This window comes from Propithecus coquereli, unplaced genomic scaffold (assembly GCF_000956105.1).
Source record: "Propithecus coquereli isolate 6110/MARCELLA unplaced genomic scaffold, Pcoq_1.0 Scaffold355, whole genome shotgun sequence".
Taxonomy (NCBI): domain Eukaryota; kingdom Metazoa; phylum Chordata; class Mammalia; order Primates; family Indriidae; genus Propithecus; species Propithecus coquereli.
Window position 1 is genome coordinate 840,518 of NW_012149230.1, and position 16,954 is coordinate 857,471.

At 51.9% G+C, this 16,954-nt stretch overlaps 1 protein-coding gene across 1 annotated transcript in view; it reads left to right on the top strand.

The window, feature by feature from the left end:
- The first annotated feature begins 5,388 nt into the window (after positions 1-5,388).
- PMP22 (peripheral myelin protein 22) overlaps positions 5,389-16,954 on the top strand; it is a 29,135-nt gene continuing 17,569 nt past the window's right edge. Inside the window, exons 1-3 of the mRNA XM_012651416.1 lie at positions 5,389-5,551; positions 7,217-7,325; positions 8,551-8,650. Of these exons, the coding sequence (XP_012506870.1) occupies positions 7,248-7,325; positions 8,551-8,650 (178 nt within the window). The 5' untranslated portion in view covers positions 5,389-5,551; positions 7,217-7,247. The remainder of the gene's footprint in view (positions 5,552-7,216; positions 7,326-8,550; positions 8,651-16,954) is intronic.

The following is a 16,954-nucleotide window of genomic DNA, read 5'->3' on the forward strand; positions in this document are numbered from 1 at the left end:
CTCCCTGCAGGAGCACACAGCCTTGTCAACAGGATGAGGTAGGATTCTTGAAAGTGGTACCAATGTGCCTGGTGCTGGAAAAATGGATGTTTTAGAACATTTTCCTCCGCTTTTAACGGAAAAAGAAATATGAATGCCTAATACGTAAAATGTCAGCATCTTTCATGAGAAAAGGAAATGAAATGATAGCATCTATGGAAGCACAATGAAGAAGGTGCGGACATAATTAGGAGCACCGCAGGATGTGAGACGGCCCAGGCAGAGCGTGGGCTCTGCAGCCAGAATGCCCGGCTGTAATCCGGCCTCTGTTGTTGCTTTGCAATGTTTCATGAGAAAGTCACTCAATGTCTGGCTGTGCCTCAGTTTCCCCTCCTTTAAAAGAGAATGATAGTGGTGCACCTTCCATAGCATTGCTGTCAGGATTTAATGATTTGATTCATATAAAATGTTGAGGACGATGCCTGGCACGTGGTAAGCACCAAGTAAATATGAGCTATTATTTATTATTATTAACATCAATGACATGGAGGATTTATTTCTGCTGAGTTGATGGAACATGGTGCAGCAGAGAAGCTCAGGTATTGGAAATAGCCAGTCTGATGTGACTTAACTGTGTTTCCTCAGTGAAGTGTCCCAGTTTTCATCTCTCCCACCTATAAAGGGGGAGGGTAGTTAATAATAATACAAAATGTTATTTGGTGACTATTTTATGTGATTCTTATGGCAAGGAGCCCAGTGGGATATTCTCCAGGGCTCTGCAGACACATTGCTCAACACAGATGCTGGGGTGGCTGAGGACAGGACTACTAGAAGTGGGACAGAGGGGACCAGGAAGGCATTTCCTCAGCTGGCTCCATGGAGAGGCAGAGAGCTGAGCCCAGATAGGTGGAGACAAGTGTGTTGGAACCTGGTAGACGGGGCCAGTGGAATGCAGCAGTGACCGGCTCTGGTGCCAGCAGCCAGCAGGGCCTCCCAGGCTTGGTTGCTGGTGACGGGAGCAGGGGGCAAAAGAGACAGAGGCCAGGAGAGCAGGTCCAGGAATGTGGAGCTCATGGAGATGGGGGAGCTGATCAGATTGGCCCTCTCTGGCTAGAAGAAAATCCATTCCCCCCCACCAAGGCCCCCTTCCTCTGAATCTTCAGCTCTTGGATCAGAAATAATCTTCTCAGATGTCTCCAGGCTTAGTCCTGGCCTGAGAGGCAGCAGCTGGTGTCATGCAACCTTCAGAATCTGAACGTGGCAGCGCCCAGGGAGGGGCTGTCTGGAGAGCTTGGGAAAACCATGCTGTCTGGTCCCCAGCCCCTGCACAGATCGTGTCAGAAGAGGATGGAGGGAGGCTCCTCTCTCTCTCGTGCACACACACCCCTGTTTTGTCTGGCAAGACTGAGCCACACTTGCACAGTACTGCAGCCCACCCTGTGTCTGACCTCAGTTTGGGTCCCACAGCAGAAGGGAGCTGGAAGGAAATTAGGCCCCGTCTAACCCCAGATGACAATCTGGCTGGACAAGAAAACATCCAGGGAAGGGAAGCATTGGACATCGCCTATACCTGAGCCCGTCCCAGACCACGGGCCTAGGCTAGGTCATTTGCAGAGCTCTCCGGTGACTCTAAAGAGCAGCCAGGGCTGAGAACCACTGCTGGGGAAAAAAAATGACCTAAGCAAAGGGAGAAAGGCGAAACTGCCATATTTGGACCAGAAAGATGCTGGCTGTGAGCAGAACAGGAGAGAGAGCCTTTGAGAGCCCCTCCTGACTGGGGAGCCCAGTGAAACATAAAATGTCTAAGGCAGTGGGGGGACTTCCCTGAACCCTGCGGGTCGCTACCCCTGACATAAGAAATGGGGAAATTGCTAGAATTCCAGGAAACTCATTCAGAGAAACCTAGTCCCTTAGTCTTGGAGCTCCCACCTAGGAGCAGTTCTGGTGATGGAGGACTCAGAGAACGGAAGGGTGGGTGCATGCCTGATGGCTGCTATGCCTTCCCTGCCTCCCTCCCCAAGCCTTTCCAGTTGCTCTCCCAGCCTCTCCTGCCTGACAGGTTAGAATGTTTCCAGTAGAGGTTTGTTTACTTGAATTGAATTATCTCATGAAGGTCAACATTCAGTAACGACTAATTAAGGGCACGTTAAAGACAGAGCAGGAAGAACTCATTTCCCTAAATTTCATTCTAATGCGAGGCCAGTGTGGTTAAGTTGGGGTGGGGTCTAGGCAAACAGGTCAGGTAGCAGACACCTTTCCAACCAGGGGGTTAGAGCAAGGGGATTTGATTTGGTAATTCTGAACATTAGCTTCTCTGGGGCGACGCTGTGAGAGATTCTCTGTGCAATGTTTGAGCTCCTTAAAATGATGATGTTGATTTAAAATGAACCCTATCTGCATACATATATGGCTATGCACACAGGCCCTTCACACAGTATATTTCATCTCCACAGAGTTCACTGGAAGGGGAGAGCGGGCACTGAGAGTCTGTGGGACCTCTTTGCTATTACACAGGCAGGCACTTCCAGGAAGAACAGCCTTGGCATGACAGGTTTTGGGCATACACAAAGCACTTCTCCTGCCGATTCCAGGTTCCCCATGCCCTGCAGGGCCTCTCGGGATTACTCTCTCCGAGAAAGCACACAGCACTGGACACTGTCTCTTTAAATAGTAGAGGCTGAGAACCTCTCAGGCCACCATGACATATACTAGCATTGGACTAGCCCCTGAATAAACTGGAAAGACGCCTGGTCTGGCTTCAGTCACAGGGAGCACCACCAGGGAACATCTCGGGGAGCCCGGCTGGAAGTAGCAGGCTCAGAGTCTGTCAGCTGCAGGTCTCCAGCTGCCCTGCGGGGAGGGCACTGCTGTAGCATCCCTTACACTTGACTGCAAAGAAATCCATTGGAGGAAGGGGTTACACTGGCCTGGTGAGTTTTATTGGCAAACGTGCCTCTGGGTGGTGTGGGCTTATGCTTTACAGAGAGCTGCCTAAGTCCCCACTCCCTGCAAACCGCAAATGGAAAGGATTGCAGTGGAGACAGTGCATCTGTGTTGGAATTTACTGGAGAGTCAGTCAGAGGATTTTTAAAATCCTTGCTTAAGAGCTGGATATATACTTTGGCTGGGGAGACAGAGGGGCTGCCTGGGAGCATCCAGAAACCCTAAGACGTCCAGATTGGAAGGAGAAAGGGACCTAGATGCTTTTTCCCTGGTGGACAACAGCTGTGTGCACACAGCTGGCAGGTGGTCTTGGTGAGCAGGGTAGGGAGAAGCTTCCACCTGTGGCAGAGCCCTGGGTGTGGCTGGCCTGGTCAGCATGTGCATACGCTGAATAATATTTTCACTTCCACCTCTGGGAGCCAGGCAGGGAGCCAGAGGCAGTGAAGGACGGATGGGTCCACCTGTCTGGCAGCTTATGGTGTGGCTGTGACCTGGGTGGTTATTGATTAAAAAATTGGGTTCGAAAGAAAGGAGGGAGCTGTGTCTTACAACATGTGCACTTTTTTGGATGTGTATTGTATTTCATTAAAAAGTTTATTTAAAAACGGGAAGGGAAGCAAATCTTGAGCTAAATATGCTAATATTTGTAAAGTGCTTACTTAGAACAGTACTGAGTATGTACTGACCACATAAATTTTGGTTAAATAAATTTAAGTCCAAATGGCATAAAACAAGGCACTAATTTATAGAGCAAATCTGATTATAAAATGACCCATGGAGGAGAGAAAACACTTCCATTTCTTTACTCTTTTCTTTCTACTTGCATATGCGCTTCCATATAACTACACACACACATACATAATTATGAGAGTTATAAGCTATTTTAGTGCAGAAGTGGTCGGGGCTTCCTTGAAGGGTTGACGTGAGGGTTAAATGTGATATAATAATGGTAGTGACGATTTGGGCACTGGCCCTTATTATGTCCCACACGCTATGTTAACTGCTTTGTACACGTTGTTGTCTCCTTTAATCAACAGCAGCAGGCATTATTAGTGCCTTTTGCACCTGAGAAAACCAAAGCTTATTGAACTTCAGCAATTGCTCAAATTCACAACAGGAGTAAGATCAGGTTTGTCTGAGCCCAGAGCCAGCGTGCCTAACCATTGTACCATCCTGCCTCTTACAAATCATGTGTATAAAGTCCCTGTTAAGTGCCTGTCATATAATGTGCATTGAATTCAATTTTTACGTGTGTTTCTTTTTAATCTGACAATATAACAGTTTTAAAAGGATCATTGTTTGAAGAATTTTTCAAATTTATTTTTTAAAGAGTAAGAATATACAATTAGCCAATATAGCAGCTCTTTTCAAACGGTAAAATAATATGGAATTATTCAAATCATTTAGGGTTATGAGGTTTTATGACGCAGAGCAGGTAGGGAGGTGTGTGTGTGTGTGTGTGTGTGTGTGTGTGTGTGTTTGTGTGTATGTGTGTGTTTGTGAACTGCTGCGTTTGTAGGCAAAGGCACTTAACATTCACATTCCTGCTCCCTGCTCCATGCATCAAGGCTGGCCTGCGCCGAGCGTCTTAGCAGGGCGCACCTTTGCCAAGGATAGAAGGCCTGGCCTCTCTCTACAACGCTGGGCGGACCACATCTAGCCCGCTATGAATCAGCTGATTTCCTTGGCTGCTCCAACCCCACCTCAAATGGCCACCTCTCTCTTCCCCCCCACCCCATCTCTGGTCAGGACGCCGGCCAAGGCTGAGAGCCAAGCCAGACTGATGCAGGCAACTTCGCCTGGAGCGTATTCCATTGTGGTCTGGTTTTGCCCAGGCTAGGAGGAGCCCGATCCTAAGGCCTGCTGTCCGGTGATCGGCCGGACTCTCCTCCCACTAATTCTTATCCCAGCGGGACCCCCTAGATCCATCCCCTTGAATCCTAGGAAGCCGGCACACTTCCTGGGTGCAGACACTAATAGTGGGGACCCATGTGCTGCAGGTGTGTACAGCGAGGACAGGGCAGGCTAGGTGCGCAGGACCTTAGCGGAGAGGGACGACTTCCAGCGCTTCCTGCTCCCCCTACCAGCCGGAGGGGCACCCAGCCCCCGCGTGGCGCAGTTGGCGTCGGTGCACCTCGAAGCCCAGCTCTGGGCACCCGCGGGCGACCTCCCGCGGCTTTTCCCTTGTGGGCTGAGGGGGCGGAGGGGCCGGTTTATCGGTCAACACTTAGTTTCCACGAGCTCAGTGGAGCCAGGGGAGGTGGGAGGTGAGAAAGCTCTGTCGCCTCTAGTTTCGAGTGAAAGTCGCTGCGGTTTTGCAGAGATCAACTTTTTCTTGAGGCGCATTTAAGGCCAAGTAACTGTCTCCTGCCCTCCCTTTGTCCTGCCCCCTCTCCTCTCCAGTCCCGCCCTCCCGCTCACGCTGACCCGGGGACACACCCTACTGCAGCGACGCAAACAGGGCGTTGTTCCCGTTAAAGGGAACGCCGGGAGCCTCCCACTGCCCCCTTGCTTCGCGCGCGCGCAGCCCCGCAGCGCAGCGGTCTTTGCGGACGCCAGCAGCGGAGCGAACGCACCGGAGTTTGTGCCCGAGGCCACCCTGAGCATCGGGACAGTTATTCCTTGGGCTGTAAGTGATCTGGTGGGGAATGTGGAGGAGATGGAAGAGATCTATGGGCATCTTTCATCGATGGGGCCAGAAAGCGCAGAGCAGGCGCGGCTCTGCCAGCTCCCTGAGGCTTCTGTCAGGAGCGCAGGATGCCCTGTCGTGTTTCGTTCCTAGCTGGCTTGGAGGAATACAATAAGTGCCTTATGGTCTGTGGACCTTTACAAGGCGAGGGTGGTGGTGGTGGTTTCTGGATAGAGGATAAGGGCAGCCCAGCTTTTGCCTTGCTGGAGATGCGTCGACTCGGGGGCGCATTGGCAAAGCAGTTCCTGCGGTGGACATCCCGGGAGTACTGGACTCCTGTGGTCCCCCAATTCCTAGCCACGTGCCGGAGCGTCCTCCTTTTGCCGCTCCCGGGCACTAGGAGCCTTCGGATTTAATTTAAACCCTCTGGGAGACATCAGAAAACCTTGTTTATTTCTTCCCGTGCATTCCACAGTTTCTTTGAATGTGTTGCTTGTGGAGAGGAACGGAAGGGCCTGGGATTGGCTGCTTTAAAAATTGACTTGTTGAAACGTTGTCTCCCTGGCCCAAGACTCTGTCCTGAAGTGGTCCCCAAAGACTCAGCCTTATTTATCTTCTAACAGGTACCCCCTGCCTTTAGTTCCCCAAAGTCTGTAAAAGAGGGGGTAGGATCATACTGCTTCGGATGGATGTCCCGCGGGTTGTGACCCACTGGAATTCGGACTCCACCTTTTACTCTCTGTGTCTCCCTCCCGCCATACATCTCGCCTTGGTCCGGGCTCCTGGGCTCGCGTCCTGCCGCACCCAGACCAGAGCGCAGGCTTGACCAGGTCGGCGTCTGGGCTCCTCGTGCCAGAGGCGCAGAAGGACCCCCAGGGGCACGAGCGGGACTAGCCCAGGCAGAATGCCTCCCGCCCCCGGGGCTGCCCGGGGAAGCGCACGGTGGGCGGGAAGCTCAGGGTCCGGGCAACCCTCCCAAGCCATGCTTTCCTTTCCGCACTTCCCCGGCTCCGCACCGCCTCTTCGCAGCCGCCGGTGAACACGCCAGGCTGAGCTGGGGCCAGGCCGGCTCCCCGGCGCTGGCAGAGCTGGGTGGAAACTTGGAGACTAACGGAATGCGGAGCGCACCGGGGCCCGGGAAACCAGCATCCCGGGCGCTATCTCCCCACAGCACGCCGCTGGTGTCCCCAGGCTTCCGAGAGAAATCTGGGCGCCGGCCTCCCTCACCCCTGCCTCCACCCCGTAGAGGAATTCGCCATCTGAACCAGAGGTCGGAGAACGTGGCCTCTCCCCTTTCCCCCAGAAGGACTGTCCCCGGGAGGTGTCCGGGGAGGGTGGAAGCGTGCTGTGGTCTCTGCTCGTCTTTCTGGAAACCCCTGTTCCTGGGGCGATTTAGATGGGCGCAGAGCTTGTTTTGTTCCAAAAGCAAAAGATGTTCCCCAGCAGGGGGCCCGGCGGCCGCGGGGCGGGGATCCTGCAGTCGGCTGCTGCCCCCTCTCGGCGGCGGGCGGCGGGAGGGCTCGCTCCCGCGGGGGCGGGCCGCAGGCTGCCGGGCAGGGGGCCAGGCCCAGCGTTCCGCCGGGGCGCGAGGACCCTCCCTCTGCGCGCTCCGCCCTCGCCGCTCGGCCCGCGCGCTCGGCCTCTCATCCGGCGCTCTCCCCGCAGGCAGAAACTCGGCTGAGCGGAACTTGCCAGAATGCTGCTGCTGTTGCTGGGTATCATCGTCCTCCACGTCGCAGTGCTCGTGCTGCTGTTCGTCTCCACGATCGTCAGCGTGAGTGCCGGGCGTGGCGGTTCCGCGGGCTGCCGCGATCCCCATCTCCGTTCCCAGGCGGCGCTCCCTCTGGTCGGGACTGTGTCGTTATTTGCGGACAGCGTGAAGTCTCAGATGTCCCAGGGCAGTTTCTGGCAATCTGCCCCTTGTCAGTTGTGTTGAGGAAAGCAGAGCAGCTTCAGGGCTAGGAAGGAAGCAAGCACTGGACTAGATTAGTGCACAGGGCCTGTGTTTAAGCCAAATAATTTGAGCACAGATCCAGGGGCCCCGGACTTTCACTTGATGAGACTGTTCAGCATTTCATTTTTCTCGATGCAGCCTCGTTGAGGAAGTAAGCGGAGTATCTATGAACACTTGTTTTTCTCCAGACCATAGGTCAGGTGGGTGGCTTAGTTTATAGAACACCCCTTTAAGGACTTGAAATTGCAAAGTTAAAATTTATGTTTCTGGGAAAAGAGTCGACAAGTCCCAGGTCTGTTTTAGGAAATGACCACAGCACTTTGTTAGTAAAGCGTCCACTGATACCAACTGGCCATCAGGATAGCTTTTGTTACAAAATTATCAAACGTGTTAGATTTTGAACTTATTTTCTTGGCTAGGAAAGATGAGCACAAATTCAGGCACTCATGTAGTGGTGGTTTTAACTTAATTTAAGGCAAGTCATAAGCATGATTTTCTAGTCTATGTGAGAAATAATTACACTGGGGATTTGTGAGTTGGTTTGTCATTTAGTAGCATCTTCACAACATTTTCATTGTGCCCTGTCAGATCGATAGGAATTAGAAGTAAGGAAATAGACTCGGAGAGGTGGTGGCTTGGGCCATGATACCCAGAGGTCAGGGGAGGAGAGGAGGCCTGGATACAGGTGTCCCGGGTTGTGTCTATGGTGCCTCCTCTGTAGCATACACCTCTGCACCCAGTAGCTGCGTGTGTGTGTGTGTGTGTGTGTGTGTGTGTGTGTGAGAGATATTTTCCATTACAAAGTCCTTTTAATTTACAAGACATTGGCGCTCACCTCGGCGTGCTGCCTGTACCGGACTGCCATCTCTCTTGTTCCTGGGACATGACTGTGAACTTACCCTGGGAGTGGGCTCTGGCCGTGCAGCACTAGGCGGGTGAATGGCAGGCTGGGTGGCCGGGTGGATGAGGCTGCTCTTGCCTTCTCCCTGCCCCGCTCCTTCGCCCCTCACCACCCCCCTGACTCAGGATGTTTGATTCTTTCTAGCAATGGATCGTGGGCAACGGACATGCGACAGATCTCTGGCAGAACTGTAGCACCTCCTCCTCGGGAAACGTCCACCACTGTTTCTCATCATCCCCAAACGGTGAGACTGGCTTTGTGCTCCACAAGCTCATCCTTCGATGTCTATAACACATTTCTCAGTCCAGACCCAGAAACATTTATTCTTGGAAGACACGAGCTAGAACGTCATTGCTGGGGTGGGGTGGGATGTGACAGGGAGCATGGATCCAAGATTAAGGGGGAGGGGCAGCGATCTCACTGTGTAAGCTAAGACCCTGGGTATCACTGTGATTCTCTCCACCTAGAGACGTGCCCTTAACTACCTCTGGATCACTTAGTGTAAGGCTTTTTTGTGAGTAAAAAATGTGGACACAGGTAAGCAATCCAAGTGGTGTGATAGCTAAGCCTTAGGAAGACCCCATTGAGACCTTTGATCTAATGGACATCTTTGGTTTGGTGGCTGTCTCTATTCAGAAATGTCCTGCCTCTTCCTGTTGCAGTGATGGTGGGGCTGTCTCATGGAAGGTTGGGCCAGCTTTGGGTTCCCCAATTACAACACTACCTTTCCAGATCTTGAGCCTCAGTGGTGCCAGGTAGCATCAAAACCTTTGAGTGTTTCCTTGTTGCAAAATGGAGACTTGAAGCTATTTGCAAAACCCTAAGCTGAGGGTGGGGGGTCCTTCATCTAGAAGACTGCATTCCTCCTTTGTCCTCAGCACCTTTGCTTATGAGATTTGGAAACCAAGCTTTACTAGGGTCAAGTTAAGGGACAGTTAGCAGTGGAAACACCCACTAGATACCCCAAATACCCAGAGGGGAGGAGCGCCCAGCAGGAACACTGCGTCTTTGGATGTGGATGGTAGAGGTAAATAGTACGTGTTGTTTTGGTGGCTGGGTAGGCCACAGAGACTAGGTGAGACCCCATAGGTCTGGCTCAGCATGGTCGTGCGTTCCAAAGGATGTGTCCTCAGCCTGGACAGGAAAGTAGCTAGAGATATGGCAGGGCTCAAAAGGCCAATAAAGTACACCTTTAAATGTTGCTGCAGCTATTCACAGATGGAATATTTATGTTCAAGACACTACACCTGGTAAGGGAGGCCAATTTAGATCCAGCTCAATAAAGCAGACAGGGAAGTGGCCCTTGGTTCTGCCTTTGCACAGTCATGTTTTTGCTGGACTTTCCCTCCTATGGGCTCTGCACCCAGTAGTATCCAAGTGTGTTGCTGAAGCATTGCAAAGCGAACACCTCGAGCCACAGTATAAATAGAAACTGCTAAAATACGCATTTGGTAATTTTTATGGGGAGGATGGGCAAGGAGTAGGAAATGCTGCTTTATGTTTTCACCTTCCCAGGGGGATGGGGGAAAAGATGACAGTCCTATTGAAGGGAGCAGTGTTTAATCTTTCTCTGAGTGTGTGAAATACATTGAATTGAAGCCATCTGAGAGGTTACACGGTTAGTTTACATGGTGAATTGGCAACCAAGTGAATGAAATACTCGTGAGTGCCTGAGAATGTGACCGTAGTGCTCCTTGTCCTCAAAGCCACAGCATCTAGTTTCTCCCCCTTTGGGGTCTGGCTGCAGTTCCCTGAAGCCTCGGTATGGGAGTCTTCCCGCTCGCTACTGACACCTGGTGGTCACAAGTGGTGATTCAACCCGAAAAGGGAAGGCTTTCGGTGTCCACAGGCGCTGTCCCCAAGTGGCATCTGGCAACGCGGGTTGGCACGGTATCCTGGACTCTTAGGCCCAGAAGGGGGCAGTTTTGGCAGGCGTATTAAAACCCGGCTGAGTTTCAGCAGAAAGGAGGCGGCGGAGGAAATGCTAAATTGTGCTGCAACTGTCTGCAGGAAGGAAAGCGATATTGCCTGTAGTCTCGTACTGACCTGTATGTTGCGTCTCTGAGGCTGCGAATAGCTGTCAGCTGGTGCTATAAGCAGATCTCAAGAGGCACTAGTGTTATTTTAATCGGGAAGCTTCTCATCTCTCAACTTGTTCCTTATGTGCCAAGCTCATCTTCTTGGGTGCATTTACAAATGACTGCGGGGTCTTTAGTGTGGGTTCCAAATCCGCCTGGTTGCTTTCTGTGGGGACCCCGTAGTGTCCCCCCTCCACATCTGCCTTCTCAGCTTTCACAGTAAGGGCATTTGGAGGAATCTGGACACACCCCTTAACGAGCTGGGTTTGTCTCCACTCGGGCTGATTCTAAACTAGAAGTTTCCTGTGCACGTCCCCAGTAGCAGTCGCCGCCGCTGACATCCGCCTGACGCAGCAGTGGGTGTCACAGCTTCAGCTCGAGCGGTGAATCCTCAGGGGCCTCTTCTGTCTCTTCCGTTGAGTTGAGCAATTGCTGTGGTGGACAATAAGGTGAAAAAATATGGAATTCTTAAAAACTTCAGGCTGCCTTTACAAGTGGCCTGTGTTAGCTGCAAACCATTTACCTTGTCTATATTTGATCTTAGATAATGTTTGAAAAAATACTTGTTCAGTAATCAGAAGTCATTTGTTATGGATACCGATTTGTGAAAAATATGTTGCAAGCGTGTTGGTTTCTGTGACTTGCTTTCTGTTTCCAGAGGAACTTGTTTTTCTGTGTGCAGGCCCGTGGCACCGCACCTCTCTGCGGGGGTCATCATTCGTGTTGTTTTCTGTGTGAGCGGCACCTCCTGGTGTTGTGCCACGAGACAGTCTAACATCTAAGTTATAGAGTTTGGAGGAAGCACCTCGGATATTTTCCCTGAGCTACTTCTCGATATTGGAAGTAGATTTAGATTTCTTACTAACTGACTGCAACTCTGCCTGCCTTCTCATTTTTCTAAATTTATTTACATACTTTCTGGCCTCCTCTGGATCCTGGCTGCAGGCAGAGGTAAGAGAGGCTCGGTGCAGGCACATTCGTTCTGACCTCGTATCAGATGCCAGGCAGTGGAAGGTCCTGGAAGCCTGGGCCTTGCCCTTGGTGACCTTGAGCCCCACAGAGGAGCCAGAGGGTAAGTATGGAAAGGGGAATCACTCTCTGTGAGGGCAGCAGAGGCCAGATGCCCAAGGAGTGGGGGCAGGCAGACAGCGCCAGAGTTCAGGGGAGGAAGAGGAAGGGAAATCTCGGGTGGGAGGCAGAATTTGATCCATCCTCCGAAGGACGGCCAGGATTTAAGTAAATACAGGCAAGGGGGAGGATAGTCCCTGTTAGGGCAATGACGTGACCTAAGACAAGGGGGAAGCAATGAATGGGACGTGGTAGACCAGTTGGCTAGTGTTCTGGTCAGGCTTACGATTGACCGTGTATAACAGAATATCTTCAAATGGTGGTGGCTTAAATAAGATTATTTCTCTCTTTTAAAAGGAGCTTGTAAGTAAGCAGCCTGAGAGAGGTGTGGAGGTTCCATGAAATTGTCAGAGACTCAGGCATTTTCTAGCTCATTTCTTTGCCGTCCCTTGGGTTTCGCTCTCATCCTCAGGGACCAGATGGCTGCTAGAGCTCCAGCCATCTCATCCATGCTTCAAGCAGTAGGGTGGAGAAAGGAGGAGGGGAAGAATGCATCCGGTTCTGTTTTAATGAAATGTCACATGGCCATACCTACTCCTGTTTCCACAGGAGGCTGAGAAATGTAGTCATTTTGCTTCGTGGGAAGCATGGCTTCCCAATTCATAGAAATTTGAGAGCAAGTGCCTCCCTATAAGTCTGGCTTGAAACGCTTCTCTCTGAGGCTTTGGCCACCCCCTCCAAGCCCAGTCCTTTGCTATAGCTCATCTGGGTCCTGTGCAGTTTTAGAGCAGGGCCCAATTATTTTGGCATTCTTTGAGTGTCCCACCTCTGCTGTGTCCTGGGCTCTGTCAGCGCCTTGTCCGTTCTCTCACTGGCTCATATCCGAAATGTAGAATCCTCCTAGGCTTCTCTCTCTATTTCTCTCCACCTCTCCAGTCTTCGTCAGGTCTTACTGTTTAATGAGGTCTCTTTAATCTCTGTTTTCTTCTAGTCCAGACATCTCTGAATCCCAGCTGTGTATTGGGAAGTTCCACTGGGCACCCAAGAGCCCCCCCAGCCAATATGTCCAAAGTCCATCCTCATCTTCCTCACCAGATCTACCCCTTTGCCGCCTTCTAGTGTTTTAGTGAAAGCTGCTTCCCCAGCCGCCTGCCAAACGTCTAGAGTCTGCCTTGGCATGTCGCCTTCTCCCTCCCTCCTCAGAATCGCCATGGGTCCCGCAGGCCACCCCGTCGTTCCTACATGTTGCCATGCTGGTGGTCACACAGCCTCCTCGATTGTCAGAGCCACCAAGGTGGCCCCTAACTAGTCGCCCTGCACCCTTTCTTGTTCTGTTGTGATTCATTTTTCATGTTGGATCTAGGGTGATATTTTAAAAAATACAAACCTAATTGTAACACTCTGAAGCCTTTCCAAGGCCCCTCATCGGTCTTACTCTTCAGACGAAAATCTTTAACAAGGCCCATCGGGGTCTACCTGAATGATCTGCTCCTGCCTCTGTTAAATCTCACCTGCCCTCCTTCTCCCCCTTCGCGTTGGCATTTCACCATTCTCTTACTGCCTGAAACACGACTTCCCACTTCGGGATTCACACCTTTTCTCTCCTCCTCCCTCCTGCCTTCCTTCGTGGTCATGCAGGACCATGTGTTGACCACCTGCCCTGTACCAGGTGCTGTTGCAGGCGCTGAGGATACAAGAGTGAACAAGGGCAGGCCACTCAGTAAACGATTTGGGGGCAGGAGTAAGAAGCTACGAAGAGAATCCGACAGGGCAGTGTGATGTTGCTGTGGGGAGGCGAGGTCCCTCTGAGAAGTGACCCCTGGAGGGTGACCAGGAGTCAGCCAGGTGAGCATCCTGGGGAGGGTCCACGCAGAAGGACCACCAAGTGCAAGATTGCCGGGGAGGGAAGGAGCTTGGCATAGTTGGGACACGGGGCAGGCCAGAGTGGTGGGAGCAGGGGGAGTGAGGGGCGGGTGAATAACGGGCCATCCTGAAGGTCCTTCTAGACACCAGGCAGGGGTGGGTGCATGTGGATGTGTTACTAACCTTTATGATTTCGTTCAGATCTGCTGTGTCTTACGTGTGTTTCTCAGCGGTCTGTTTGATTGCAACTTGGAATGACAGTCCAGAAACGTGTGTAAGGCAGAGTATGTCCGAAATCCCGTGAAGGAGAAATGCACCAGTGTATTTCCAGCGATTGTCCTGACTGATGGGAGGCTCATCACTTTTGTCGTTCTCTTTTCCTTCATTGCCTTCTCTGTGATCCTCGTTGAGATCTTTTATTTTCACGATCACACAATAAGTACTAACGCAATTTTGTGTTAGAAAACTAGGGTTGAATAATAAACAGGTTCTCCCTGCCTTAATTAAGAAAGTGGAGCCCTAGGGCACGGCAGACCGGGGCATGGGGAGCGTCCACACAAGCAGACTTGGGGCGGGGATGAGTGAGGCCAGTTCCTGGAGCCTCAGTTATCAAACTGATAAGATCTGGGCAGCTCTGGGTCAGCGTGGGGGTGTGCCCAGCCTCCTCCCCAAGTCCCCATGGGGGAGTTTAAAACCTACTGACCCAGAGGGTCCAGGAAAAACGTTTGCCTTGCTATTGAGTGAACCTGTGGTTTTTGTTTTGAAGTCTCCAAATTATCCAGATATTAAGCCCAGTACTCGTAAGCATCCCACACTCTTTATTTCATCCGTATGGGCCTGGTGTGTAGCAGATGGGTCAGGTTACTAGAATCCGGCCATGGACTACTTGGGCGCTGGGAGGGCACAGTCCCGGCCTGGCCTTCATCGCTGTCAGAGAATCAAACTGAGGCTCGGCCCACGTGGAGCTTGTCTTCAGTAAAACCTGTTTCCCATGCCCTGTTCCTCTTACAACGTCCTCTCTTGTCTCAGAAGAAAAAGGAGTTGATACACTTTTTCATACTGAGCTGCGAGGCACATAAAATGTGTACATTCTTGAATCATTTTCATTTTTAAAAAGGCTCAATGCCAAAGCATACAGGGAGTCATTGGGCCCTCCTCTAATTGGTCCCCAAAGCATCCTTGGCCACCTCCAGGTCTAAGGCAGTCCCTGTAGCCCCTCGTTTCTCCGTGACAGCAGGGGGTCGCAGAGCGTGGGCTGGGCCAGGACCCAAAGCTGGGAGGACGACCACTGAACATCCTTCTCTTCCTTTCTCAGCAGCAGCAGCAGCAGCAGCGGCCACAGCAACAAATGCATGACAATCGATAGGTTGTGGGTAGTGTTAGATCAATGCTTTGGATTGAAATTAGAAAAAATAAATCTTGCCCATCTCAGCAGCCCTCAGTTTGGGCCCTTCGTGGTCTCCTATCCTCTCTGTCTTCAAAATGACCCCAGACTTACCTTGTTTATCCATGCGATGACATTGTCATCTTGGCAAGGACACCAGGCCATTTCCTCGTCTGTGGCTCAGCATTTGGTCAGCTTTTAGAAAACACAAGAGGCCCTCTGCATTTATGGGTTCATGTGTTACAATTTAAAGTCTTTGTGGCTCCCCGGGCCAACCCACAATCTCTACCCAAGTAATGGCTCTGATTTTACAGGCCCTTGTGGGATGCTGAGGCCTGGAGGGGTGAGAGAGGGAGAGGGGATGGGATGTGGTGTCAAAATGCTGATGTTTCAGTCCTAAAAATTTCGCATCAGATGCCAGTGCAGGAACTAGTATGGAATGCTCGTTTGAACCTATGTCTGAACCATATAATCCTTGAAGTGTTTGCTTTTAAAAAACTTCAGATGCATCTCTGGGATTTCACCAGCTTGGAGAAAATATTCCTTGTATTTCAGGAGCAGGGATAGCCATGCACGGCCTGAGGTTGTGGCTGTTGCTTTTTGGTGCCTGTGATGTCTGGGATGGAGCCTTCTGAGTGTGCAGTCATCCACACACACGTGGGCCCCCGACACTGGCAGGGACCTGGAGTCATCTAGGCCATCCCTCCTTCCAGCCCAGCTAGCTGCAGACGCCCACCATGTGTTCATCCTACTAGCGATGGAGAACTCAGTACCTTTCGAGAGGGCCCCTTTCATCTCTGAATAGATAACAACGAGATCCATTCATTTGTTCCTCAAGTCTTTGGAGCTCATCCTATGTCCTGGGCACTGTTCCAGGAGCTCGGCACACGGAGAGGAGCAAGAAAGCCCAGGTCCCTGCCCTTGCGAGGCCGCCAGTTAGTTGGGGGGAAACCGGCCGTATACAGCAAATTAATCATCATGGTTAGCGGAAAGTGCCTGCAGGAAGCAAATAGGGTGATGAAGCAGAAAGCCTGGCTTGGAGGAAGGGGCTGGTCAGGGAAGGCCGCTTCCTTCCCTAGTCATGTGGATTGAGACTTAAAAGACTGGGCGGGACTTGTCACGTGAAGGACCACAGGAAGAAAATTCCAGGAGATAAAGGGAGGTGCCAAGGCCCTGAGGCAGGACGAGTTAGCTAGAGGAAGGAGGATGGTGGGGTGGGGAGGGGCGCTGGATGGCTGGGGCCTGCCAGGCTGTTGTACCGAGAAGGCTGAGTGGGACACCGGCGAAGGGTTTTAAGTGGAAGTGTGGCATGATTTGATTTGTGTTTTTAAAGCTCACTGTGGCTGTGATGTTGAGAGTGAATTTTGGGGAGAGGCAAGAGTGGAAACTGGAGACCAGGGAAGAGGCTGTGGCCGTCGCCCACACGGGGCGCGGATGCCGGTGCTGAGATGGTAGGACACAACGCCTCACGCAGGGCCCAGGCGTCCTCTGAGGAGCTCTGCATGTAATCCTCACGGGAACTGCAGGGGGTAGGTGGTGGCTTGGCTGGGGAGGGGAGTAGAGAAGGAACCAGGGCTGATGACAGGATTTGCTGATGGTGGAGGGGACAGGGAAAGACTGATTGGAGGTGACTCCTAGTTTCTGGGCTTCAGCGGCTGGGTGTATAACGGGGTCTTGAGCTGAGCTAGGGAAGCCTGGAGGCGGAACAGAGGATGTGGGGCAGGAGTGGAGATCAGGATTTATGTTTTGGCCATGAGAGATGTCAGCCAACACTTGGATTTAGAAGTGTGTAGCTCGGGGGGGAGGTCTGGGCTGGAAATTCAGACTGGGGAGTCATTCGTCTATACAGAAGGGTATTCAGTGTCATGATGCGAAATAAAGTCACTTGTGGGGAGAGCTGAGAAGAGAGGGCGGGGAGAAGGGAAGAAGGGAATGGGGTCCGGAGCTGAGTCCTGGGCGCTCCGGCAGTTCACGGGGGCCCGGGAGGGAGAGGAGGCCGGGAAGGGCAGCTAGTGATGTGGGAGGAGTGCCAGGGGGTGTTGTCGCTCAACAAGTCCCTTCGTTAAATCCAAGTCCTGCCCTCTTGTCCAGTCATTTCTGGCGGCCTTCGTTCATGCTTGATGCGCTGGACGTGGGTTTGACCAAGCTGCATGGC